This window comes from Leptonychotes weddellii, chromosome X (assembly GCF_054177405.1).
Source record: "Leptonychotes weddellii isolate Sample4059 chromosome X, ASM5417740v2, whole genome shotgun sequence".
NCBI classification, from domain to species: Eukaryota; Metazoa; Chordata; class Mammalia; order Carnivora; family Phocidae; genus Leptonychotes; species Leptonychotes weddellii.
Genome location: NC_138385.1, coordinates 60313028 through 60339406, shown reverse-complemented (window position 1 = coordinate 60339406; position 26379 = coordinate 60313028). Strand labels below are relative to the sequence as shown.

Genomic DNA, 26379 nt, shown 5'->3' with positions numbered 1-26379 from the left:
GGTTCTAGAGGGGAGGGGGGTGGGAGGATGGGTTAGCCTGGTGGTGGGTATTGAGGAGGGCACGTTCTGCATGGAGCACTGGGTGTTATGCACAGACAATGAATCATGGAACACTTCATCTAAAACTAATGATGTAATGTATGGGGATTAACATAAGAATAAAAAATTAAAAAACAAACAAACAAACAAACAAACAAAAAAAGAAAACCCCAGAGTGAACATCATACTCAATTGGGAAAACCTTAGAGCTTTTCCCCTAAGATAAAGAACAGAACAAAACAAGGATGTCCACTCTCATCACTTCTATTCAACATAATACTGGAAGTCCTAGCCACAGCACTTAGACAATAAAAAGCAATAAAAGGCCTTCAAATTGGTAAGGAAGAAGTAAAAATGTCACTATTTGCTGATGATATACTATATATAGAAAACCCTGAAGATTACACCAAAAAACTACTAAAATAAATGAATTCAGTAAAGTTTCAGGATACAAAATCAATGTGCAGAAATCTGTTGCACTCCTAGACACTAATAATAAAGCAGCAGAAAGAGAAATTAAGAAAAGTATCCCATTTACAACTGCACCAAAAACAGTAAAATATATAGAAATAAACTTAACAAAAGAGGTGAAAAAACCTATACTCTGAAAACTCTAAACCACTGATGAATGAAATTGAAGACAACACAAAGAAATGTAAAGTCATTCTCTGTTCAGAGGTTAAAAGAATATTGTTAAAATGTCTATACTAGCCAAAACAATCTACAAATTTAATGTAATGCTATCAAAATGTCAACATGGGGTGCCTGGGTGGCTCAGGTGGTTAAGCGTCCCGACTCTTGGTTTCAGTTCAGGTCATGACCTCACAGTTATGAGATGGAGCCCTGCGTTGGGTCTCAATGCTCAGTGGGGAGTCTGCTTCTTTATCTCTCCCTCTGCCCCTCCCCCCACTTGTGTGCTCTCTCTCTCTCAAATAAATAAATAAATCTTATAAAAAAAAATACCAACAGCATTTTTCACAAAAGTAGAGAAAACAATCCTAAAATTTGTATGGAACCACAAAAGACCCAAAACAGTGAAAACAACCTTGAAAAAGAAAAACAAAAATACTGAACCATAGGGTAGCTCTATTTTTAATGTTTTGAGGAACCTCCACACTGTTTTCCAAAGTGGCTGTACCACCTTCCATTCCCACCAACAGTGTTAAGAGGGTTCTCCTTTCTCCACAACCTCTCCAACAGTTGTTACTTCTTGCCTTGTTAATTTTTGCCATTCCAACTTGTCTAAGGTGGTATCTCAATGTGGTTTTGATTTGAATTTCCCTGATGGCTAATGATGATGAACATTTTTTCATGTGTCTGTTAGCCATTTGTATGTCTTCTTTGGAGAAGTGTCTGTTCATGTCTTCTGCCCGTTTTTTGACTTGATTATTTGGTTTTTGGGTGTTGAGTTTGAGAAGTTCTTTATAGATCTTGGATATCAGCCCTTGGTCTGTAGTGTCATTTGCAAATATCTTCTCCCATTCCGTGGGTTATCTGTTTCTGTTGTTGACCGTTTCCTTTGCTGTGAAGAAGCTTTTTATATTGATGAAGTCCCAAAAGTTCATTTTTGCTTTTGTTTCCTTTGCCTTTGGAGACGTGTCTTGAAAGAAGTTGCTGTAGCCAACGTCGAAGAGGTTATTGCCTATGTTCTCCTCTAGGACTTCCATGGATTCGTGTCTCACATTGAGGTCTTTCATCCATTTTGAGTTCATCTTTGTGTATGGTGTAAGCAAATGGTCAAGTTTCATTCTTCTGTATATAGCTGTCCAATTTTCCCAGCACCATTTATTGAAGAGACTGTCTTTTTTCCATTGCATATTTTTTCCTGCTTTGTCAAAGATTAGTTGACCATAGAGTTGAGGGTCCATATCTGGGCTCTCTATTCTGTTCCATTGATCTATGTGTCTGTTTTTGTGCGAATACCATGCTGTCTTGGTGATCACTGCTTTGTAATATAGCTTGAAATTGGGCAAAATGATGCCCCAGCTTTGTTTTTCTTTTTCAACATTTCCTTGACGATTTAGGGTCTTTTCTGGTTCCATATAAATTTTAGGTTTGTTTGTTCAGCACTTTGAAAAATGCCATTGGTATTTTGATCGGGATGGCATTAAAAGTATAGATTGCTCTGGGCAGCATAGACATTTTAACAATGTTTATTCTTGTGATCCATGAGCATAGAATGTTTTTCCATCCTTTTGTGTCTTCTTCAATTTCTTTCATAAGTGTTCTGTAGTTTCTACAGTATAGATCCTTCACCTCTTTGGTTAGGTTTATTCCAAGGTATCTTATGGTTTTTGGTGCTATTGTAAATGGAATTGATTCCCTAATTTCTCTTTCTACAGTTACATTGTTAGTGTATAGGAAAGCAACTGATTTCTGTGCTTTGATTTTGTATCCTGCCACATTACTGAATTGCTCTATGAGTTCTAGGAATTTAGGGGTGGAGTATTTTGGGTTTTCCACATAAAGTATCATGTCATCTGCGATGAGAGAGAGTTTGACTTCTTCTTTGCCAATCTGAATACCTTTTATTTCTTTTTGTTGTCTGATTGCTGTTGCTAGGACTTCTAGTACTATGTTGAACAACAGTCGCTAGAGTGGGCATCCTCATTGTGTTCCTGATCTTAACGGAAAGGCTCACAGCTTTTGCCCACTGAGAATGATATTTGCTGTGGGCTTTTCATAGAGCTACCCTATGTCCCAGCAATTGCACTACTGGGTATTTACCCCAAAGATACAGATGTAGTGAAAAGAAGGGCCACGTGCACCCTAATGTTCATAGCAGTAATGTCCACAATAGCCAAACCGTGGAAAGAGCCTAGATACCCTTCAACAGATGAATGGATAAAGAAGATGTGGCCCATATATACAATGGAATATGACTCAGCCATCAGAAAGGATGAATACCTACCATATGCATCAACATGGACGGAACTGGAGGAGATTATGCTACGTGAAGTAAGTCAAGTAGAGAAAGTCAATTTTCATATGGTTTCACTTACTTGTGAAACATAAGGAAAAGCATAGAGGACATTAGAAGAAGAAAGGGAAAAATGAAGGGAGGAAAATCAGAGGGGGACTATGGACTATGGACTCTGAGACTCTAAGGACTCTGAGAAACTATCTGAGGGTTTTAGAGGGGAGGTGGGTAGAAGGATGGGTTAGCCCGGTGATGGGTATTAAGGAGGGCATGTAGTGCATGGAGCACTGGGTGTCATATGTAAACAATGAATCATGGAACACTATATCAAAAACTAATGATGACCTGTATGGTGACTAAAAAAACATAAATTTAAAAAAAAAAGAAAAGAAAAACAAAAATGGAATTTTTACAATTCCAGACTTCAAGTTATGTTACAGAGCTGTAGCAATCAAAACAGTATGGTACTGGCATAAAAATAGACTCATAGATCAATGTAACAGAATAGAAAACACAGGAATATACCCACAATAATATGGTTAATTAATCTTTGACAAAAGAGGAATGGATATGCAATGGGCAAAATGCAGTCTCTTCAACAATTGGGGCTGGGAAAACTGAACAGCAACATGCAAAAGAATGAAACTGGACCACTTTCTTTCATCATATACAAAAATAAACTCAAGATGGATGAAAGACCTAAATATGAGACCTAAAACCATAAAAGTCCTAGAGAGCACAGGCAGTAATTTCTCTGACATCAGCCATATCAACATTTATCTAGTTATGTCTCCTGAGGCAAGGGAAATAAAAGCTAAAATAAACTATTGAGATTACATCAAAATAAAAAGGTTCTGCACAGTGAAAGAAACAGTCAACAAAACTAAAAGGCAATGTACTGAATGGGAGAAGATATTTGCAAATGACATATCCAATAAAGGGTTAGTATCCAAAATAAATAAAGAACTCACACAACTCAACATCCAAAAACCAAATAATCCAATTTAAAAATTAGGCAGAAAACATGAATAAACTTTTCTCCAGATAAGACTTCATAATGTCCAACAGACACATGAAAAGATTTTCAACATCTCTCATTATCAGGGAAATGCAAATCAAAACTACAATGAAGGGTGCCTGGGTGGCTCAGTCGTTAAGTGTCTGCCTTTGGCTCAGGTCATGATCCCAGGGTCCTGGGATCGAGCCCCACATCGGGCTCCCTGCTCCACAAGAAGCCTGATTCTCCCTCTCCCATTTCCCCTGCTTGTGTTCCCTCTGTCGCTGTGTCTCTCTGTGTTAAATAAATAAATAAAATCTTAAAAAAAAAAAAAAAACTACAATGAGATATCATCTCACACCTGTCAGAATGGTTAAAATCAACAACACCAGAAACAACAGGTATTGGCATGGATGCAGAGAAAGAAAAGGGAACCATCTTGCACTGTTAGTGGAAATGCAAAGTGGCACAGCCACTCTGGAAAAACAGTATGGAGGTTCCTCAAAAAGTTAAAAATAGAACTACCCTATGATCCAGCAATTGCACTACTAGGTATTTACCCAAAGAATACAGAAAAACTAATTCAAAGGGATATATGCCCCGTAATGTTGATAGCAGCATTATCTACAACAGCCAAATTATGGAAGGAGCCCAAATGTCCATCAACTGATGAATGGACAAAGAAGGTGTGGTGTGTACACACACATACACACACAAACAGGAATATTATTCAGCCATAAAGAGGAATGAAATCTTGACATTTGTAAAAACATGGATGGAGCTAGAGAGTATAATGTTAAGTGAAATAAGTCAGTCAGGAAAGACAAATATCATATGATTTCATTCACTCACATGTGGAATTTAGGAAACAAAACAAACAAGCAAATGGAAAAAGAGCGAGAAAGCAAGAAACATACACTTAATTATAGAGAACAAACTAATGGTTACCAAAGGGGAGGGGGTGATGTATTAAATAGTGATGGGAATTAAGGAGTGCACTTGTGATAGAATTTTTGAGTCACTATATTGTACACCTGAAATTAATACAACACTGTATGTTAACTATACTGGAATTAAAATTTAAAACTTAGTAAAAAAATGTAACATATAATCTGAAAAATACTCTGCACTATTCTCAATAAATATTCACAAACGGAATACACCTGACTTTCTCACTTATACCCCCACTCTTGGGTAACCAGTATCCTGGCTTCTAACACCGTAATTTATTTTTGCCTGTTTTTGAACTTTATACAAATATGTACATATAGTAGGCAATCTTTTGTGACTAGCTTTTTTCCCCTTGACCTTATATTTGTCAGATTCATCCATGTTGTTGTATACAACAGGTCTAGTTCATTCATTCTTATTACTGTAAAATAGTGTGATTTTGTCACAATGTATTTACCCATTAAATTGTCAGTATGCATTATTAATCTATCTCTATAAATTTTTTCATAACAACCCCACAAAGCTGGTTTCAGAGTACATGAAATGGAAAGAGTACAATTTCTGGAGTTAACAAATATCTGGTTGAAGCTTGCTTCTGTTAATAACTTTCCGTCCGTGGACAAGTTATTTGACCATTATGGGTCTTGACTTCCTCATCTGTAGGAAGTGGAAAATAATGCTTAATTGAGATAACAAACAACAAGCACCTACTATGTGGTAATTATTATTTTAAAGCATGTAAAGTATTTGATGTTGGCTTGAAAATCACTTATGGATTACTGTCACACAGCTTAGCTCTTGAGCATGTTAAGTACTTGACTCTTCTAGCTAATACATTATGGGCCACTAAGACTCAAACAAGGGATGAGGTGATCTGAAATTCAAATTGTAGCTTTTCATGGTTATTTGCTCCTGCTTCCTTCCTCTCTGTCCCAGGGTATGCACTCACATTTGGAATCCAGAGCAGACTAATACCCTTAGCCTCACCTACTCTATCAGGGTTCATTTGTTCCATCTTCTTTATTTTTTTCAACATTATCTAACTCCAGAACAAGCCCTTTTCCTAAAGTTCTTTCTATGATCTCTGTTCATGGAGAAGAAGTAACAGTAAGACTGGCAAACCCATACATTACTGTCAATGCCTACTTGCCTGACATCTGTTGGGTGAGAACACACTATATCATAGCTTCCACACACGCTCCAACTCTTCAGAAAGTGGGTTAAATGCAGATTCAGATGTCTTAGGCCATTTGGCCCTTATTCTCACCAGAGAATACACAAAGGCTCAATTCAGTGACTGTTCTTTGGCAAGAGCATCCTTGAAAAAGAACTGAAAACATAATACTGTGGGCAATTCTGACAAGCCCCAAAAAATATGAATCAAAGGGTACAAATACTTTCTCTGTCATGTGTCTATGGTGGATGACTAAGTCTTTATTCTGCCATCTCCAATGGACAGCCCAGCATTCTACACTGCAGGATGAAAGAACCATTATGAACAGAACTGGACTGAGTTTGGTTTGTCCTTCCTTGACCTTGGTGCAGGGGGTTTGGGGGGGTTGAATGGTGGTGAGAAGGGGAATAGGGGTGGGAAGGGTTCTGCTAATCAAGTGATAGCTAAAATATACACATGGGAAATTACTCACAAGATTTGCATGTGCCGGGACTTTTGAGAGGTGAGAGGAATAGAACGAGTTAACTAAATAGGAGTCTAGAGTAGGTAGACAAAAAATCTCTAAGCCAAGTAGACAAGAAATTAGGAGAAAAGGGTAAAGAAGGGGATCATCCTTGATCTATCCTAGCCACCAGAAATTAATACTCATATTAATCCAGTATAAGAAATGTGAAAATTGGGGAGCCTGGGTGGCTCAGTCGTTAAGCGTCTGCCTTTGGCTCAGGTCATGATCCTGGGATCGAGCCCCGCATCTGGCTCCCCACTCCATGGGAAGCCTACTTCTCCCTTTCCCACTCCCCCTGCTTGTGTTCCCTCTCTCGCTGTGTCTCCCTCTGTCAAATAAATAAATAAAATCTTTAAAAAAAAAAAAAAAAGAAATGTGAAAATTCATGGACTCAGAGCCAAGAAACTTGAGTTCAAATCCTGAATTTGTCACTTGCATTTGTCACTATAAAATGAGCTTAATAATAACCACCAACAAGATTTAATTAAGGTTCCAGACTAGAATAGTAGTTTGATCAACCAATAGTAATGTGATCAACCCTACCAGTGAAAAGTGAAGGTGTGGCTGATAGGAGTCAAGGGTTTAAAGGTAGTAAAGGAAAACAGAAGTGTTAATATCTTCATCTTACAGAGCCACAGTCAAAAGTGAGTAACGGAGTAAGAAAGAGGGATTAAGTATATTATTTAAAGTAACAGAGGTAAGTAAAAGGATGTTATAGTTATCAGAACTTAGAAGTGTTAGAACAGACAGTTAGGCTTTAACAGGATGTCTGGAGGCCAGTAAAGTGGGAGTCACGGCCCATTATCAAGAAAGTTAGAAACCTGTCTTGGCAGTATTCCAAAATCAAAGCCAAAGGAAGCCGGATCACACCAGACAGGCCCTAGACAAAGAAGGCCAGAGAGCCTGACCAAGTAAGGGAGAAAAGGCATGAAACCCTGCTCCCCAAGAAATCCCCTCCACAAATAACAAATATTCTACCCCTTAGTAAATAACTGTTAATAAAAGATAGAGACCCCAAAACGCTAGGCACAACTCTCACTTGAGCTCACCAGCTCTCAGATCTCAAGAGTGTACTCTCACTTTAATAAACTCGTCCACTTGTACCACTCAACCACTGTGTCTGATCCATCCTTGAATTCTTTCTTGCAATGAAACAAAGAGCCTCTGGCAACAAACCAGAGATAGGCTGGGAGGGGGCGTCAGGGTCTGGGGATCTCCCCAGTCCACCCAGCAACAGAAGGGGAGGGAAAGAGAGAGGTGTTGAGCAATGACTTCCTCTATTCACAGCAAGACAAAATAAATAATTTCTCAAGTGGATAATGCAGTAGCAATAAAAGCATTTTTTTAAAATATGAAAGTAACTACCAAAAGAATATGAATGGTTAAAAATATATGACTTTGAGGAGTGGGGAAAAAATGAAGACTGTTGAGTTTTTTCACAGATCTTATTGTATTATTTTATTTTAAATTATTGTGCAAGTGTGTGTTGTATATAAGTTCAATTTTTACAGTGGAAAAAATAAACACTTTTTTTTCTCAAAATTCAAGGGTTGTAAAATGGGATTAGTCTGATTACATTGCAGATTACACACTAAAATTTGAAGAAAACAAACATCCATCTAATTGCATAAGTATCCCAACTACCATACAGAGATTAGAAGACATATCCTATTTAATTGGAAAAGAGAGACCAATAGAGTTTTAGCATAAAGAGGTGGTTTGCAAACTTTTTAGCCAATAGAGTCCGATTCTAAAACAAATATTACCCCAAAAGTTCAGTATATAAAACAGATCCAAGAGAAACTGCTCCGGCTAAAGTAGGGAGTTAGGAGCCCTACCAGCACAGTTTCCCCTGGGAAAAAAAATCCTCTTATGGAGAGGATACCTGTGAAATCATCTGGCCCATGATTCTATGCTTGGGAACCCAACCATCTGAGGTATTTAGAAGCTATTGTATAAAAAAGCTAGTGTCCAAGACATCACAGAATGGCTGATCAGATAGAGAAACTGCTGTCTTTGTGAAATATCTGTTACAAAATGGCCTTTTGAGATTCTGATTATTGAAAGAGCCTGTCGACTGGGACTGAGTCAGCCAAGTTGAACTGACAACAGAGTTCATTGGTCTGCAAATGGACTCTGCAAACATTGTAACTTGCATTACCCAGCAAATTCCCTAACCAATAGCTCAAAATCTATTACAGGAGTCACAGGAGAAGAGTATCATTTGAATATTACACATCAATCCCTACCATGCATGCTCCAACACTTTCCACAGATTTCACATAAGACATTCATTATTTCAAGAGGTACTATCATCAGCATCATTTGAAGAGGCTAATCCTCTTTGAACAACAAGATAAGTTTATTCCAAATATGTCCCCTCTTAGTTCCCAGCACTCTCAATTATTTGCCCCTCCCCTTTTTTTAACTTCCTATGACAAAAAGACTTCTCAAACACCCTGCAGAGCCAGAGACACGAATCTGGAGATCCAGTGACATGAAACCTCTCCAGGTACCAGTAGTCACGTGGGAAACATTCATTGCCACTGTATTTCTCTTCCTGTCTCACTCATTAACTTTTCTCCTTGTGAATTTTTAATCAGAGTAAGACTATCACCAATTGGACAATTTCATGGAAAGTGTTCTATTCTCCCTGTTTTACTGCCAATAACAATGATAATGATGAGGATGATGATAACAACAACACTAACATGTATACATGCCAGGTGCTATTCGAATAATTTTATGTATGTTATATATATATGTTAACTAATTTAATTAATTCTATATCTACGTGTATATGAATTTTCATCACATGCTGCCTTCCTGTTGATTCTGAATCCAGAGAACCCATGAAATGGCAGAAGCTTTCTACCAAAAGTAAATACTTGGACCTAAATGTGAGACCTGAAATCAAAAGTATCCTAGAAGACAATATAGGCAGTAACCTCTTTGACATCAGCCAACATTTTCCTAGATATGTCACCTTGGGCAAGGAAAACAAAAGCAAAATTAAACTACTGGGGGAGGGAGGCAAGATGGTGGAAGAGTAGGGGAACTCCTTTCATCTGGTCCCTAGAATTTAGCTAGATAACTATCAAACCATTCTGAACACCCATGAATTCAGCCTGAAATGTAAGAAAAGAATTGCTGGAATTCTACAAACAGAAAAGTGACCACTTTTTGCAAGGTAAGGGGTGCAGAGAAGTGAATCTGAGGGGATATATCGGAAGATAAATGGTGGGGGGAGGGAGCCTCTGTAAGCCAGCTACTGGAAAGTGATATAGACCAGGAGCACAAAATCCGAACCTTTACAAGTCTGCTCCAGTGAGAGACGTCCCTTCCTGAAAGGTGCTCAAGTGGAGAAACAGGGAGGAATGCTAGCCGGGACACTGTGAGTGTGGTCTCAGGAACCCGGGAGTCACAGAAAGAACAGGGGTACCTGAGCCGGCAGAGTTCCCAAGCATTGAAGCACGGAAACTGGTTGCAGTCAGCAAGCCCAAGAGGGGACTCTCAGCTCCATTCACCATAAACCCCAAAGTGCGGCACTATCGGGCAACCACTCTCCATGCAGGGCCCTGAAAGAGGCAGAGACCCAGCAACCCTCCGCCTTCCCCCAGGAGGGGCATCGCGGGTACATGCAGGACCAGGTGACTGCTCTCTGTGTGGGGAAACAAAAGCAAAAATGAACTACTGGGACTTCATCAAGATAAAAAGCTTCTGCACAGCAAAAGAAACAGTCAACAAAACTAAAAGGCAACCTATGGAATGAGAGAAGATATTTGCAAATGACATATCAGATAAAGGGCTAGTATCCAAGATCTGTAAAGAACGTATCAAACTCAACACCCAAAAAACCAAATAATCCAGTGAAGAAATGGGCAGAAAACATGAACAGACATTTTTCCAAAGAAGACATACAAATGGCCAATAGACACATGAAAAATGTTCCACATTACTTGGCATCAGGGAAATACAAATCAAAACCACAATGAGATACCACCTCACACCAGTCAGAATGGCTAAAATTAACAAGACAGGAAACAACAAATGTTGACGAGGATGTGGAGAAAAGGGAACCCTCTTATACTGTTGGTGGGAAGGGAAGCTGGTATAGCCACTCTGGAAAACAGTATGGAGGTTCCTCAACAAGTTAAAAATAGAGGGACGCCTGGGTGGCTCAGTCAGTTAAGTGTCTGCCTTCGGCTCAGGTCATGATCCTGGGGTCCTGGGATCGAGTCCCGCATCAGGCTCCCTGCTCAGTGGGGAGGCCTGCTTCTCCCTCTCCCACTCCCCCTGCTTGTGTTCCCTCTCTTGCTGTGTCTCTCTCTGTCAAATAAATAAAAAATAAAATCTTTGAAAAAAAAAAAAGAAGTTAAAAATAGAGCTACCCTATGACCTAGGAATTACACTACTAGGTATTTACCCCAAAGATACAAATGTAGTGATCTGAGGGGGCATCTGCACCCCAATGTTCATAGCAGCAATGTCCAATGGCTTTCCACAATAGCCAAATTGTGGAAAGAGCCAAGATGTCCATCGACAGATGAATGGATAAAGATATGGTTCATATATACAATGGAATATTACTCAGCCATCAGAAAGGATGAATACCTACCATTTGCATCAACATGGATGGAACTGGAGGGTATTATGCTAAGTGAAATAAGCCAAGCAGAGAAAGACAATTATTATATGGTTTCACTCATATGTGGAATATAAGGAATAGCACAGAGGACCATAGGGGAAGGGAGAGAAACCTGAATGGGAAGAAATCAGAGAGGGAGACGAACCATGAGAAACTCTGGACTCTGGGAAATAAATTCAGGGTTGCAGAAGGGAAGGGGGGTGGGGCAATGGGTAACTGGGTGATGGACATTAAGGAGGGCACGTGATCCGATGAGCACTGGGTGTTATATACAACTAATGAATCATTGAACACTACATCAAAAACTAATGATGTACTATATGTTGGCTAATTGAACTTAAGAAAAAAAGAAAAAGAAGATGTGGTGTGTGTATATATATACACACACACAATGGAATATTACTCAGCCATCAGAATTTACATCAATGTGGATGAACTGGAGGGTATTATGCTGAGCAAGGTAAGTCAATAAGAGAAAGACAATTATGATATGGTTTCACTCATATTTGGAATGTAAGACACAGTGCAGAGGATCATAGGGGAAGGGCAGGAAAACTGAATGGGAAGTCATCAGAGAGGGAGACAAACCATGAAAGTCTCTTAACTCTGGGAAACAAACTGAGGATTGCTGGAGGGGAGGTGGGTGGGGGGATGGGGTAATTGGGTGATGAGCATTAAGGAGGGCACGTGTTGTGATGAGCACTGGGTGTTATGCACAACTGATAAATTATTGAACACTAAAAAATAAAATAAAATAAAATATTGGGACTACACGAAAATAAAAAACTGCACAACAAAGGAAACTATCAACAAAATGAAAGACAACCTACTGAATGAGAGAAGATATTTGCAAATGGTATATCTGATAAGGAGTTAGTATTCAAAATATATACAGAACATGTACAACTCAATATCAACAAGCAAATATCCAGTTAAAAAATGGACAGAGGACCTGAACAGACATTTTTCCAAAGAAGACATCTAGTTGGCCAATAGTAATCAGAAAAGATGCTTAACATCACTCATCATCAGGGAAATGCAAATCAAAACCAGGATGAGATACCACCTCACACCTGTCAGGAAGGCTAAAATCAGCAACACAGGGAACAATAGGTGTTGGCAAGGATGCAGAGAAAGAAAGGGGAACCCTCTTGCATTGCTGCTGGGAATGTAAGCTGGTACAGCCACTGTGGAAAACAGTATGGAGGTTCCTCAAAAAATCAAAAATAGAAATAACATATGATCCAGTAATCCCACTACTGGGTGTTTACCCAAAGGAAAAAAGAGCACTAATTCAAGAAGATATATGCAGCCCTATATTTACAACAGCATTATTTATAATAACCAAGATATGAAAGCAACCCAGTGTCCACTGATAGATGAATGGGTAAATAAGATGTGATATATATTACTCAGCAATAAAAAAGAATGAGATCTTGCCATTTGTGACAACATAGATGGACATAGAGGGTATTATGTGAAATAAGGTCAGACAAACACAAATACCATATGATTTCACTTACATGTGCAATCTAAAAAACAAAACAAATGATCAAACGAAGAAACAAACTAACCAACCCAAAAAGAAACTCTTAAATACAGAGAACAAACTGGTTGCTGCCAGAGGGGAGCTGGGTGGGGGGGATGGGTAAAATGGATAAAGGGAATCAAGAAGTACAAACCTCTAGTTATTAAACAAGTAATTCAACTGTAATTACTTTGTTCAGTTCGGTGTTACCAAATAGAAATTTAATGCAACCCATAGCTATAATTTTTACCTTTCTAGCAATCATATTAAGAAAAGGAAAAAGAAACAGGTGAATTTAATTTCAATGATCTATCTTATTTTACCCACTATATCGAAAATACCATTCAACATGTGATCAATATAAAATATTAATGATATTTTACATTTTTCACACCATCTTCAAAACCTAGCACATATTTTACATTTACAGCACAGTAAATTCTGACTAGCCAATTTCTACTACTGAATAGATGCACTTTTAGTTAATTACCCTTAGAATCTCACACAGATTAGATTAAGAATTATTTGTCCATTGTTTTTGTTGTACATATGAGAAAACTGAGGCCAAGAGAGAAGTGCTATCTTTCATAAAGACTTTTTTTTCCCCTTGGGATCCTTGTGGAGAAAAATAATGGCCTACTTTTCATACTACTTGTATAATTTCTGCTAACCATATTTACATGGAGAATTGCATCATTTTTTATGAAATACTGGACATGTGAGTTTGCCTTTATTAGAAAAGGTGACTCCTTGAATTGGAGCATAAAAAATTGGAGTTATTTCTCAGAACATGCAGGCAGACTGAGTTGGACCCTGCTGCAAAGGTTTTTGTTTTGTTTTTCCTCTAGGCTCAAAGCTTTTGGGTTACTTGGCAAATTGAAGTAGTACATCCAGTTGTGGTGTATGTTGCCTCTAAAAGCAGAAGAGATCAACTTAGCATTGTCCCTCTTAGCAGACCGTGCTTAGTGGATGGGTAACAGGGAATTCCTCCCCCGCCTTTTTTTAAAGTAATTTCTATGTCCAACATGGGGCTTGAAATCATGACCTCAAGATCGAGGGTCACATGCTCTACCAACAGAGCCAGCCAGGTGCCCCAAGGAACCCTTCATTTTAACCATTAAATTTTTCCATGGAGTATTACCAAGATATGTACCTGCAGCAGCTCCATCTGGACCTGTGACCTGGGATTCAAGGCTTTTTTTTTTCCCCCCCAGACTTACAATCAAGAGAAATGAATTCAATTCCAAGCTCTGCCACTCCCTGGTTGAATGACTTTAAACACGACACCTCACTGAATCTTAGTGTCCTCATCAGTAAAAAAAGGACAATTAAGTTCTACTTTACAAGGTTCAAATGAGAACATACATCTATATTTGTAAGGGCCTAGCAAAGCATATTCCACTACCAGTTAAGTCACAGAGCCAACTAGCAGCAGTGCTGAGTGTATCAGTCTGGGCCCAATCAAAAGATAAAAACCACTATATAGATTTATTAAACTCCAAACGTATTAAACTAAAAAAAAAAAAAAAAACTAACTATAATATATAAGGAAATTCTTTACAGTACCCTGAGGCTGAGGGAAGGTACCCATGGAAGGGCAAATTTGGAAGGGGCTCCAAACTCACTGGAAAGGGTGTAATTTAAGCAGAGAAGTTAGCTTAAATTGGTTTGGCCTGGTGTTCTAGAGTCACTAGGTAAGCAGGAGACAACTCTCCAGAGTGCAGGTGGGGAGCAAGCAGCAACTAGTGGAGTAGGAATAGAGAATGGGAACCTTTTAGGTTACCAATAAGCTTTGCAGGACCAGCCTGCCTCAGTAGGAACCCCCTAAGGAGCAAGCAGGCTGTATGGGGGCTGGCAGAGGAAGCTGGGAGCAGCAGCTCTGTTACAAACCTTCAGTCAGCAGGTGGGAGAGGTGTGGGGCCTACAGAGGGAAGCTGGGGGACAGAATGAGTGGGAGGCCTTCAGGGAGAGACCTAAATTGAGAGACCTGCAGATAAGTTATTGCCAGGCCAGGCAGAGGCTTCAAAGGCACTGAGGGGCCATGTATTCTAGATGTGTGGCTGGGTCAGAGCCCCCACCAGATAGCTCACTCCCTCTCTACTGACCCCCACTTTGCAGCAGTTGGAAACTTCAGGAGAGCCCCTTCTTCCTGCAATATCCCTCCAGCACCATCTCCTGAGAAAGCTTAACAGCTTGATCATTGTAAAGGAGAGATGCTTAATGGAATTCCGTCCATTTTCACAGAATAGGTATTGAGAAGTGTTGGAACTGATAGGCAATAATTTGAAAACACACAGGGGTAGACCAAAAGCTGCATTTTCTAGTCCTTAGTTCACTGCTCTTTCTATTACCCTAAATTTTACTTACTACCAGGATAATTCTAGATAGTTTCTTGAAAACAGCCCTCACACTGAGAGTTGGTCACTCTCCTTTTAGGTGTGCAAGTTGACCCTACGTTAAAGAAGTAGAAAAAAAAAAAGACCGATAGGAATATAAGAATATAAGCTTTCTGAGTCTCAGTTTCTTCATTGAGAAAATGGATATTATACATCCTACTTCATAGGTTTGCTGTAAGAATTAAGGAAGACAACATATGTAAAATCCTCAGCACAGGCCGGGGACATAGGAAATATATAATCGATATCTGTTTCCTTTCCCTCAGATGACATGAGGTCAACCACTGCAGCATATTCTTAATTTCCTTTTTCCTAATCTCATCCAGGAGTGAAAGTAGACTGTGTGAAGATTTTCACATTATCTGTCCTTCTTCATAAAGATTCATTGTTACGTAACAACTGTCATGTCACTTAAGTATTTTCATACCATACTTATATTTTAAAGGTTCTTCCCTCCTTCAATTATATATTTTCCCAATTAAGTACTTATGTTAATGAGGTTTCAGATACATTAAGTGGAATCCAGAATTGCTGGGCTATCCAGATTAACTCATTTAGCCTGAATGTCAATCACTCAAACAATACCCAGGTCAAGCTGACTGATGACATCCAGCAGTGACATCACATCCACTAATATCGTCTTTCCTCTTTCCTCTCTCAACTTGCCATCTTCAATCCAAACTGCTTGTCACAATATTCCAGATAATAACCAGATGGTGTGTTCTCAATCCTTTTTAGGACCAGATGCTTAGTCAAGATGCTACATTTAGTTCTGGAAAACCATCTAGGTTACATGTTGCATACAGACTGGAGTTCAAAAAATAGGTCTATTCTCAGCTGACAAGAATAAATTTAACAATTTTTCATACCTCTTTATGAGACACTGGGGAACCAGATCCATGAGTGATCAAGGTGGAAATAATCTGAGATTATCTGGTACAATGCTGTCCAGTGGAAATTTCCACAATGATGGAAATGTTCTAGGTCTGTACAATCCAACACAGGAGCTACTAGCCACATGTAGGTACCAAGCACTTGAAATGTGACTAGCATGACTGAGAAACTGAGTTGTTAATTTTATTTTATTTATATAGCTATGGATACCATATTGGACAGCAAATATCTACATTGTATGGCTTAATGGAAAGCATGTGGGATTTGAAGCTAAAAGAAATCCTAAAGTCTAAATGCTGGCTACTGTCCCTAACTATATAACTTTGGTCAGGTTTTTTTTATCTTGCCCAAACCTCAGCTGCCTCATTTGTAAAATGTGGAAAATACCAGAACCTCACACAATTGTTGTGATTAGAGAATGAAGGTAAAGCATGTAGCCCAGTGCTTAGCAAGCACATAGTAAGTGCCCTTTAAATAATGCCTATTGTCAAGCTGCTCATTTTCCAGATGGAGAAACTGAAGCTCCAGAAAGAGAAGAGACTTGTCCACAGTTGCACAGCTAGTTGGAAACATAGCCAGGAGCCAATTCCAGATTTTCTCACTTTTTTGAATGAATTTTCTTATATATATGAACCCTCCTCACCCCTAAAGAGTGAAGAGTGGTAGCCCAAACTACTCAGCTGTAAAAAATATGTTATACATTTGGAGAAAATGTACCTTGGTAAAGCCTATTTGCTCCTTCCGAAAATTTTCCAGGGGTTTAATCAGCAAATCACTAGCATTGTGTACCTAGAAAAAAAGAAAGAACACACAAAACAACTTTCAGATTAGAAAGGTTCAGATTCAAGTTTCCTTGTTACTAAGGCATTACCCTGTAATACATCAACTTGCAAAATGTAAATTGATTTGCAGGTTTTTTTCATTGTTGTCACTGTCTTTTTTTCCCATACTGGTCTCTTAAAATCAAATGTTTTGAGAGGAAATGAGAGAAGGGACATTAGGGGCATTTCTCTGTAACTTACTGGTAGTCTGATCTGAGTTTTTAATCAATAAATATCTATAGTCATGTCCAGAAACAGATACAGGGGGCCTGAAGTATATGTGGAAAAGAGAAAGAGAATGGAAAATGTATGAAAATACCAATTGCACCAAGTGCAAACCATTTCATGGGAGGCAAATGAGTTAGCAGTAATAGCATCAGGATAAATCCCAGGATAAAGTGTTTCCGGTCCTGCCAGGGTGTGTCATAAAATCAGAACATTTTCTTCAGAACTTACGAGTATATTACAGCATCACAGAGAGCACTGGATCAGGCCCTCAAATTACCTACAAATGTAGGTATCAGCTCCAAAGCTGATAAAAACAGCCTGTCCAAGAATGAAAAATATTGACATTAATATGGTTCTAGAGATATAAAAACACCATTTGCAAACTGGACCCCTTGCTCAGTGGACAGGCAGAGATATACAAAGCTTTGTGTTCATATAAACCTCCTGAAAGATTGCATCTGTCCAAGGCAACAAGGGGGGTTTGTTTTCTTCAGTGGTGTGAATCAGCTGTATATTAATGGAGGACCTAAGAGAATACATCTGAAGGGCTGGATTTTAGGATCCAGTGCACTAATTTTGATATAAGACAGGGAAATGAGGTACTGCCTTCCTTGTCAAATGAGACATAAAGTGTAAGTAAGACAAGATATATCTTCATAACAAAAGTAGAAAAAACAGTAGAAAGCCAGTTTTGACCAGTCCTGTATTCTCCAGATTAAGAGGCAATTATTAAAGATTTTATTTATTTATTTATTTGACAGAGAGAGAGACACAGCGAGAGAGGGAACACAAGCAGGGGGAGTGGAAGAGGGAGAAGCAGGCTTCCCGCAGAGCAGGGAGCCTGATGCGGAGCTCGATCCCAGGACCCTGGGATCATGACCTGAGCCGAAAGCAGACACTTAATGACTGAGCCACCCAGGCGTCCCAAGAAGCAGTTTTTAAACTACCAGCAAAATGCATGGGCAGTTGGGGCATTAGTACATATTTTTTAATCTGTGTCCTGCAGGCACTTTGGGTCTCCTGTTTTGTGTCCAGGCATGATTCAGAGTTCAACTAAATGGGCAAACTCTCATCCAATCAAGCTCTACCAGAAGCCCTAGTACCAAAAATAAGGACATCAGTGATTCTCCTTGATCAAAAATAAGAATTCTTTTATTAAAAGTACTAGCTCAGTTAAGGAGGGCACATGATGGGATGAGCACTGGGTGTTATATACAACTGATGAATCACTGAACATGACATCAGAAACTGATGATGTACTCTATGCTGGCTAACAGAATTTAAATTTAAAAAAAAGTATTAGCACATCTCTCTTGCTCAACACACTCTATAGTTCTATGGACTGTGAGATATGTGATAATCAACTTTGTGTACATACCTGGAAACAAATTATGTCATTAGTGTCCTAGATCCAGTACAGAGAGTCATTTTTCTTCTCTCCTTTTGTGCAAGTTTTAAAACATGGCCACAAATTTTGTGACACTTTCCCCATTGAGAGGTGAGGTCTCTGTCCCCTCTACCTTTAATATGAGTGGGTTTATTACTTCTTTGAACTAATAGAGTATAGCAGAAGTGACACTATGTGACTTCTCAGACTAGGTCATAAAAGGCCAGCAACTTCCACCTGGTTCTCTTGGAACACTCCCCCTGGGGTGCCCTGAGCCACCCTATAGGAAGCTGGACTATCCTGAGACTACCAACCTAGAGAGGCCAAATACACACTTTCTGATCAAAAGTCCAGCTGAGCCCAGCCTCCCAGTCATTCCACTGAGGTGCTTGATAGGTGAGCAAAGCTTTGGACTGCTTTGGACTCTCCACCTCAACCCACCTCCCAGGTGAATACTACCACATGAAGCAGAAAAATTACCCAGCTGACGCCTACCTGAATTCCTGACCTACAACATAATGAGATAAAATTAAATGGTTTTAGTTTAAGCCACTACATTTTGGAATAGGTTGTTATGCAGCAACAGATAATTAGAAAAACTATTTCCACTTTCACAAAGGTAACACACAAAAAAGTGGTTACCTGGGACACACTGAAGAAGTTTGCCTTTGAATATGAAGTGAACATGCCATTTTTAAGGAGAGTAGTATGTGTCAAACTTCTATATGGACTTTCAGCTGAGCCCTTGCATACATAGGCAACCCAAGGATAGCACAGTTGCCAGTTTTTATGCTTCAAAGGGGATTTTCTTGTATAAGCAAGTGTGCCAGCAACTTCTTACACAGGGTCCATTAGGCCACTGCTTTTTGTATGTTTGGCCCTGTCTCTGTCAAGAAAACTAGTACATGATTCACTGAAATTGGAGGCCATAGTTCTCACTTGATCACATTGATTATAATACTGCTACCAGTCTCCTACAACACAAATAAATACTCTGAGCATTTCCTCTCTTTGACACTCATCGGTTATTATAATACTTTCTGCCAGAACACAGAGCTAGAGATGTAGGAAAAGATCACACTGAAGCTTGACTCTTTTTTTTTTTTTTTCATTTTGTTTTGTCCTCAAATCTCTTAGAAGTCTAGCAACTACTCAAAAAAGCCCTTTTAATTAAACATGATCTTTATTCCCCTTTCGGATCACTACACCCATTTCATAAGCTCTCTAGCAGAAAAGCTCCTACCTGCTATCCCAGGGTAGAACCCCCAGCATGATAAGTGACACTCTGAACAACACATTAGTGAGTTTAGCTAATCAGGTTCCTATTATATGAATCCCAATTAACACTAGGTAGGGAATTTAGCAGATTAGAGATGGTACTCAATCCAGCAGTGTAGGATTTTTCATGAATCTTTGATGGATAACTAATTACCAAAAGAAGTCATTGAGGATATACTGCTTGAAATAGTATGGGTCTCTTTAGGTCATTCTTCGCAGTCCTCAAAGACAGACCTTGCACATTGCTAATAGGGTGGCCTTCAGAGTCAGAAAGGCACCTAGGCAAGCCGAACGTTAATCATACAGGAAGTCTGTTATCCAGATTTTCAAGGCCAACTTCTGAGGTAATACAATATCCCACAGGGTACTAGTTAAGAACATCACAGTTGGAATGCCCCTCTTCAATTCTTTCCTCCATAATTCCTTCCACAATTTAAGTTCATTTACAAGAATGACTAGACATTTGCAATTATCACAGGCTAGAGCTGTGAACTTCCTGTTCTAAAGCTTCTTTTGGCCTCTTCTTATAGAAAGGAAAAGAAGCTGTTTAACACCTCCCAGATTATCTATAGTGGGGTAAGAAGTCCTTTTACCACAGTTCTAGGAAAAGGGAGAGGTGCAGTGAAGCAATGAATTCCTGGCATGTTGTGAAAGGCCCTCATTGAGCCTAACCTTCACAGCATTCCTAAAATTAAATGGGAAATGGGGAGCCAAACACTCAATACATGATTGAAGAGTTGTGGGGACAAAGAGGCACAACATAATGAGAGACAGAAGAAAATGAGTCACTCCTGTGGAAAAAATCCAGCAAGAAGGATGAGAAAAACAATGTCTCAAAAGATGAGTCCTACTTTAATATTTTAGAGCTTTGTAATTGGGTAAATAAAATCAAGAAACAACTAGATACAGAGTTACAGGTCTGTGATTGGAGCGGAAGAATGAAGGCGGGGAATCAGAGTGGGAGACGAACCATGAGAGACTATGGACTCTGAAAAACAAACTGAGGGCTCTAGAGAGGAGGGGGTGGGGGGATGGGTTAGCCTGGTGATGGGTATTAAGGAGGGCACGTTCTGCATGGAGCACTGGGTGTTATACGCAAACAATGAATCACGGAACACTACATCAAAAACTAATGATGTAATGTATGGTGATCAACATAACACAATAATAGAAAAAAGAAATGCTTTCTTGATTAAAGTCACTCATGATCTCAAGGGGAAAAAAAAGAAACAACTAGGGCTGAAGAGAAGTACAGCTGAGCTTTCTAGTGGTATATGAATGAAATGAAGTTGAATGCCTTTGAGATCAACATTGGCAGTTGTCCACAAATTCTTCAGGCAGAGGAAAACATTTAGTAGAGTGTAGATTAGCTAGGGGGGCCATCTACCAGACTCCAGAGAAACTACCCATATTGGTCTCTCCTTAATATCTTTAGAAGCAAGTCTCTTAAACTAAGAAAATTCCCAAGTCAAATTTCCATAAGCAGAATCTTGGGAGTAACAAAAGTTAACTACAAACAACACTCACTTAGTAAGTGTTTTTTTTTTTTTTGCTATTTATAGAACACTTTCATATTCATTATATCATGTGGAGTTCTTACAACAACCTTGGGAGGTGGGATTATTTTCCTCATTATACATATGAAAAAAGAAAGACAGCGAAATACTATGATTTGTTTGAAATCAACAATTAGTAGCACTGCCATTATTAGAATCTAAGTCTCTACTTCCCCTACGTCCATGTCCTGCCTTCAATCCTACTTCTCTAGGAGCCTAGATGAAATGGTAGCAGTATTCTCAGAAGCCAGTATCACACTGTTGAAAAGGATGAGTAATGACAGATTAAAGAACTCTGGTTATTGAATAAACAGACTTAACAAAACTGAACTGCCCACAGGAAATCATCCTATCAAGAAAGGGAAGGTAGACCTCTCATCACCCTCTACGAAGTTCCAACATTACCCTCACACCCCTAATAAAAATAAATATTGACCAACTTAGGTACTTCTACATTTAAGTCCAAATAGGTCTGGGGTGGGGCCGAGGACCTGCATTTCTAACAATTTCCTAGGAGACATTGGTGCAGCAGATCTAGGGACCACACAAAAAGATTATTTTTTAAGCTGCTAAAATAGAGTTCACCAAAAAAAAAAAAAAAAAATGAAATACAAGATCTGTGTAAGGAAACTACAAAACTCTGATGAAAGAAATCAAAGAAGGGTTTAATAAATGGAGAGATAATCCATGTTCATGAATAGGAAGGCAATATTCTTAGGATTTCAGTTTATCCCAACTTGTTCTATAGATTCAATATAATCCTGATCAAAATCCCAGCAATTTATTTTGTGGGTACTGACAAATTGATTCTAAATTTCATACCTAAAATTAAGTCTTACTACAAAGCTACAGTAATCAAAACAGAAGAAAGGGGTTATGTGAAATCTCTCTGTACTTTCTACTCAGTGTTTTCATAAAACTAAAACTGCTCTAAAAAATAAGTCTATTATTTTAAGAAATAGACTTTAAATATAAGGAGAAGTCTTCACAGAGATTTAAATAAAACAATTATATGTCAAATATAAAGTCTATATTATTTATTTCTATAAGCAGAGAAACAGATAAATAAATGAATAATTTAAGGACAACAAGGGCCACAATTTCTTTCCACATGTTCAATAGCCCGGTTTAATATCCTCTGAAACCGCTTCTTGCTGATATGAATAGAAATGGAATTTCCACACTAATTTCTCTACCTAATGTGAAACTCCCAGGGTAAAAGCTTGAAATAGAATAACCAGATCTACTTCCTAAATATCTTTACTGTTCTAAACAGCCATGAGACAGAAACTGAAACAACAGAGTATCAATCTAATGAACGAGGACAGAAAAATCCCAAGATATCAGTTCAAGGCCCAGTGTTAGTGACCTACCATCATCATCCTCTCATTTTCTACTTCGTTGAGCAATTCAGCAAATTCCTTGAAGGATTCAGCTAGAAAGACAGAATAAAAGATAAACCAAATTAATCAGAGTACTTGATAGGGAAGTGGGCAGAGATCTGAGTGATATAAGTTAGGGACCGGTGCTCCAAGCCAGCCTGCACACTAGAGGAAGGCATCAAACCTAAGGCCAATAGGAGAATGTGTTCAGCGCTTGTTGAATATTTCTTTTTTTTTGTTTTCTTTCTTTCTTTCTTTTCTTTTCTTTTTTCTTTTTCCAATTCCACCACCCAAGAGATTTTTTCCCTTCAGTTTTACTGAGATATAATTGACATACAACACTATGTGAGTTTAAGGACAGGATCTATTCTCTTGGCAACTTCCAAATATACCACATAGCCATGCTAATTACAGTCATCATATTGTACATTATGTCCTCAGTTTTTATTTATCTTATAACTGAGAGTTTGTACCTTTTGATTACCTTCATTCAATTACCCCAACCCCCACAAATCCGATTACTTTTTCTAGGACTTTGTTTTTTAGGTTCCACATATAAGTGAGATCATACAGTATGTCTTTGATTTATTTCACTTAGCATAATACCATAAAGATCCATTCACGTTCTTACAAATGGCAGAATATCCTTATATTTTATGGCTGAATAGTATCCCAGTATGTATGTATATATGCGTATATGTGTGTGTGTACCATATATATACCACAACTTTTTTATCCATTCATCTACCAATGGACATTTAAGTTGTTTCCATGTTTTGGCTATTATATATAATGCTGCAATGAACACAGGAGTGCAGATATCTCTTCAACATAGTGGTTTAATTTCCTTTGGATAATTAATTCCCAGATGTGGAATTGCTGGATCATAAGGTAATTCTATTTTTAATTTTTTGATGGACCTCCATTCTATTTTCCACAGTAGCTGGCACCAATTTACATTCCTTCCAACAGTGTACAAAAGTTCCTTTCTCTCCACATCCTTGTCAGCATTGGTCATCTTGTCTTTTTTATGAAAGCCATTCTAACTGAGGGAATATCTCATTGTGGTTTTAATTGCATTTCCCTTATGGTTAGTGATGTTAAGCAAGTTTCATGTACCTCTTGGCTATTTTAATATCATCTTTGGAAAAATGTTGATTCAAGATTTGCCCATTTTTAATTGGATTATTTGGGGGTTTTTGTTTGTTTGCTTTGCTATTGAGTTGTCAGAGTTGTTTATATGTTTTGGCTATTAATCCCTTACCAGATACATGATTTGCAAATATTCCCTCCCATTCCATAGGTTGCCTTTTCATTTTGTTGACTGTTTCTTTGGCTGTGCACAAGAATTTTAGTTTGATATAGTCCCTCTTGTTGATTTTTTTTATGTTGTTGCTTGTCCTTTGGTGTCATAGCAAAAAAATTGCCAAGACCCTATCAAGAAGCTTTTTCTTTATGTTTTCTTCTAGGAATTTTATGGTTTCAGGTCTTACATTTAAGTCTAATCCATTTCAAGTTAACTTTTGTGAATAGTGTAAGACTGGAATCTACTATCATCCTTTTACATGTGAATGTCTAGCTTCCCCAGGTCCAGACGGTCTTATCCCCACTGTATATTCTTGCCTCCTTTATCTTAGATTAATTAACAATATAAGCCTGGGTTTATTTCTGGGCATGCTATTCTATTCCACTGATCGATATATCTGTTTTTATGCCAGTACCATACTGTTTTGATTACTACATCTTTGTAGTATAATTTGGAATCAGGGAGCATGATGCCTCTAGCTTTGTTCTTCTTTCTCAAGACTCCTTTGACTATTCGAGGTCTTTTGTGATTTCATACAAATTTTAAGATTATTTGTTCTAGTCTGTGAAAGATGCTGATGGTATTTTGATAGGGATTGCATTCAATTTGTAGATTGCCTTGGGTAGTATGGACATTTTAACAATATTAATTCTTCCAATCCATGAGAACTATATCTTTCCATTTATTTGTGTAATCTTCAATTTCTTTCATCAATGCCTTATAGTTTTCAGAGTATAAGTCTTTGACCATCTTGGTTAATTTTATTCCTAAATATTTTGGTTATGATGCTCTTGTAAATAAAATCATTTTCTTTATTTCTTTTTCAGATAATCTTTTTGTTTTTTTTTTTAACTGTTTATCCCCTTCACCTATTTCTTTTACCCCTTACCCCACATTTTTCTGATGAAGTCTTTAGGATTTTCTCTATATAAAATCAAACAGATGATTCTACTACTTTCTTTCTGATTCTGATGCCTTTTATTTCTTTTTCTTACCTAATTAATCTGGCTAGGGATTCCAGTACAATACTAAATAGCAGTAGTGAGTGAGCACATTTGTCTTGTTCTTGATTTTAGAAGGAAAGCTTTGGAACTTTCACCACTGAGTACGATCTTAGCTGTGGGCTATCACATATTGCCTTAATTACGTTGAAGTACATTTCTTCTGTACCTAATTTGTTGAGAGTTTTTATCATGAACAATACTGAATTTTGTCAAATGTGTTTCTTTACCTATTATTTTTATTGGTGGTTAATCATAATATAATTAGTTTATATTTGTTTTGTTTGCATTAACATTATGAAAGACTCATTTCAGGATACCTTTAATTACTAAACTTTCCTAACATATTTAAAATGTAAATATTCGATTCGTAAAACTTTCCAAACTTTCCAACTTTCCAAAATACATCTGTTTTGTTGAGTAAGGTGCTCCCATAGCCCTGACTTACGATTGAACTGTAACAATGAGATGATGCCTGGCCTTTATGTAGTCTTGATTACCGAAGTCCAACATTCAGGTCCTGCAGTGCAGTTATTTTGAAACTAATCTCTTTACCCCACCATTTTGAACATATTATTTCATATTACTTTATATTCATCATGATAGGTGTATTCTTTAATCCCAAGCCCTATTTCACCAATCCCCCCACACTACCCCCTCTGGTAACCATCAGTTTGTTCTCTATAATTAATAGTCTGTTTCTTGGTTTGTCACTCTTTTTTTTCCTTTGCTCATTTGTTTTCTTTCTTAAATTCCATACATATGAGCAAGATCATGTGGTATTTGTCTTTCTCAGACTTATTTCATTTAGGAATATACTCTCTAGCTATACCCACGTCATTGCAATTGGCAAGATTTCCTTTTTATGACTGAATAATATCCCATTATATATATCTAGATAGATAGATAGATAGATAGATAGATAGATAGATAGATAGATAGATAGATATAAAATATTAATACACACACACACCATACCTTCTTTATCTATTCATTTATCAATGGACACTTGGGCTGCTTCCATAATTTGGCTATGGTAAATAATGCTGCTATAAACACAGGAGTGCATATAACCCTTTGAATTAGTGTTTTTGTATTTTAGGGGTAGATATCCAGTAGTGCAATTACTGGATTGTAGGGTAGTTCTATTTTTAATTTTTTGGGGAACTTCCATACTGTTTTCTACAGTGGTTGTACCAATATGCATTCCCACCAACAATGCAAAAGGATTCCTCTTTCTCCACACCTTCATAAACACTTACTTCTTGTGTTTTTTATTTTAGCCATTCTGACAGGAGTGAGGTGATATCTCATTATAGTTTTGATTTGGATGTTCTTTTTTTTTTTAATTATGTTGTGTTAATCACA

General features: G+C 38.0%; 1 protein-coding gene across 3 annotated transcripts in view; it reads right to left on the bottom strand.

The window, feature by feature from the left end:
- OPHN1 (oligophrenin 1) overlaps positions 1-26379 on the bottom strand; it is a 362794-nt gene that overhangs the window by 177405 nt on the left and 159010 nt on the right. For all 3 annotated transcript variants that reach the window (XM_081808748.1, XM_081808749.1, XM_081808750.1), the window contains exons 3-4: positions 22696-22757; positions 16770-16841 (exon numbers count right to left, since the gene is read on the bottom strand). In XM_081808748.1, the coding sequence (XP_081664874.1) occupies positions 16770-16841; positions 22696-22757 (134 nt within the window). The remainder of the gene's footprint in view (positions 1-16769; positions 16842-22695; positions 22758-26379) is intronic.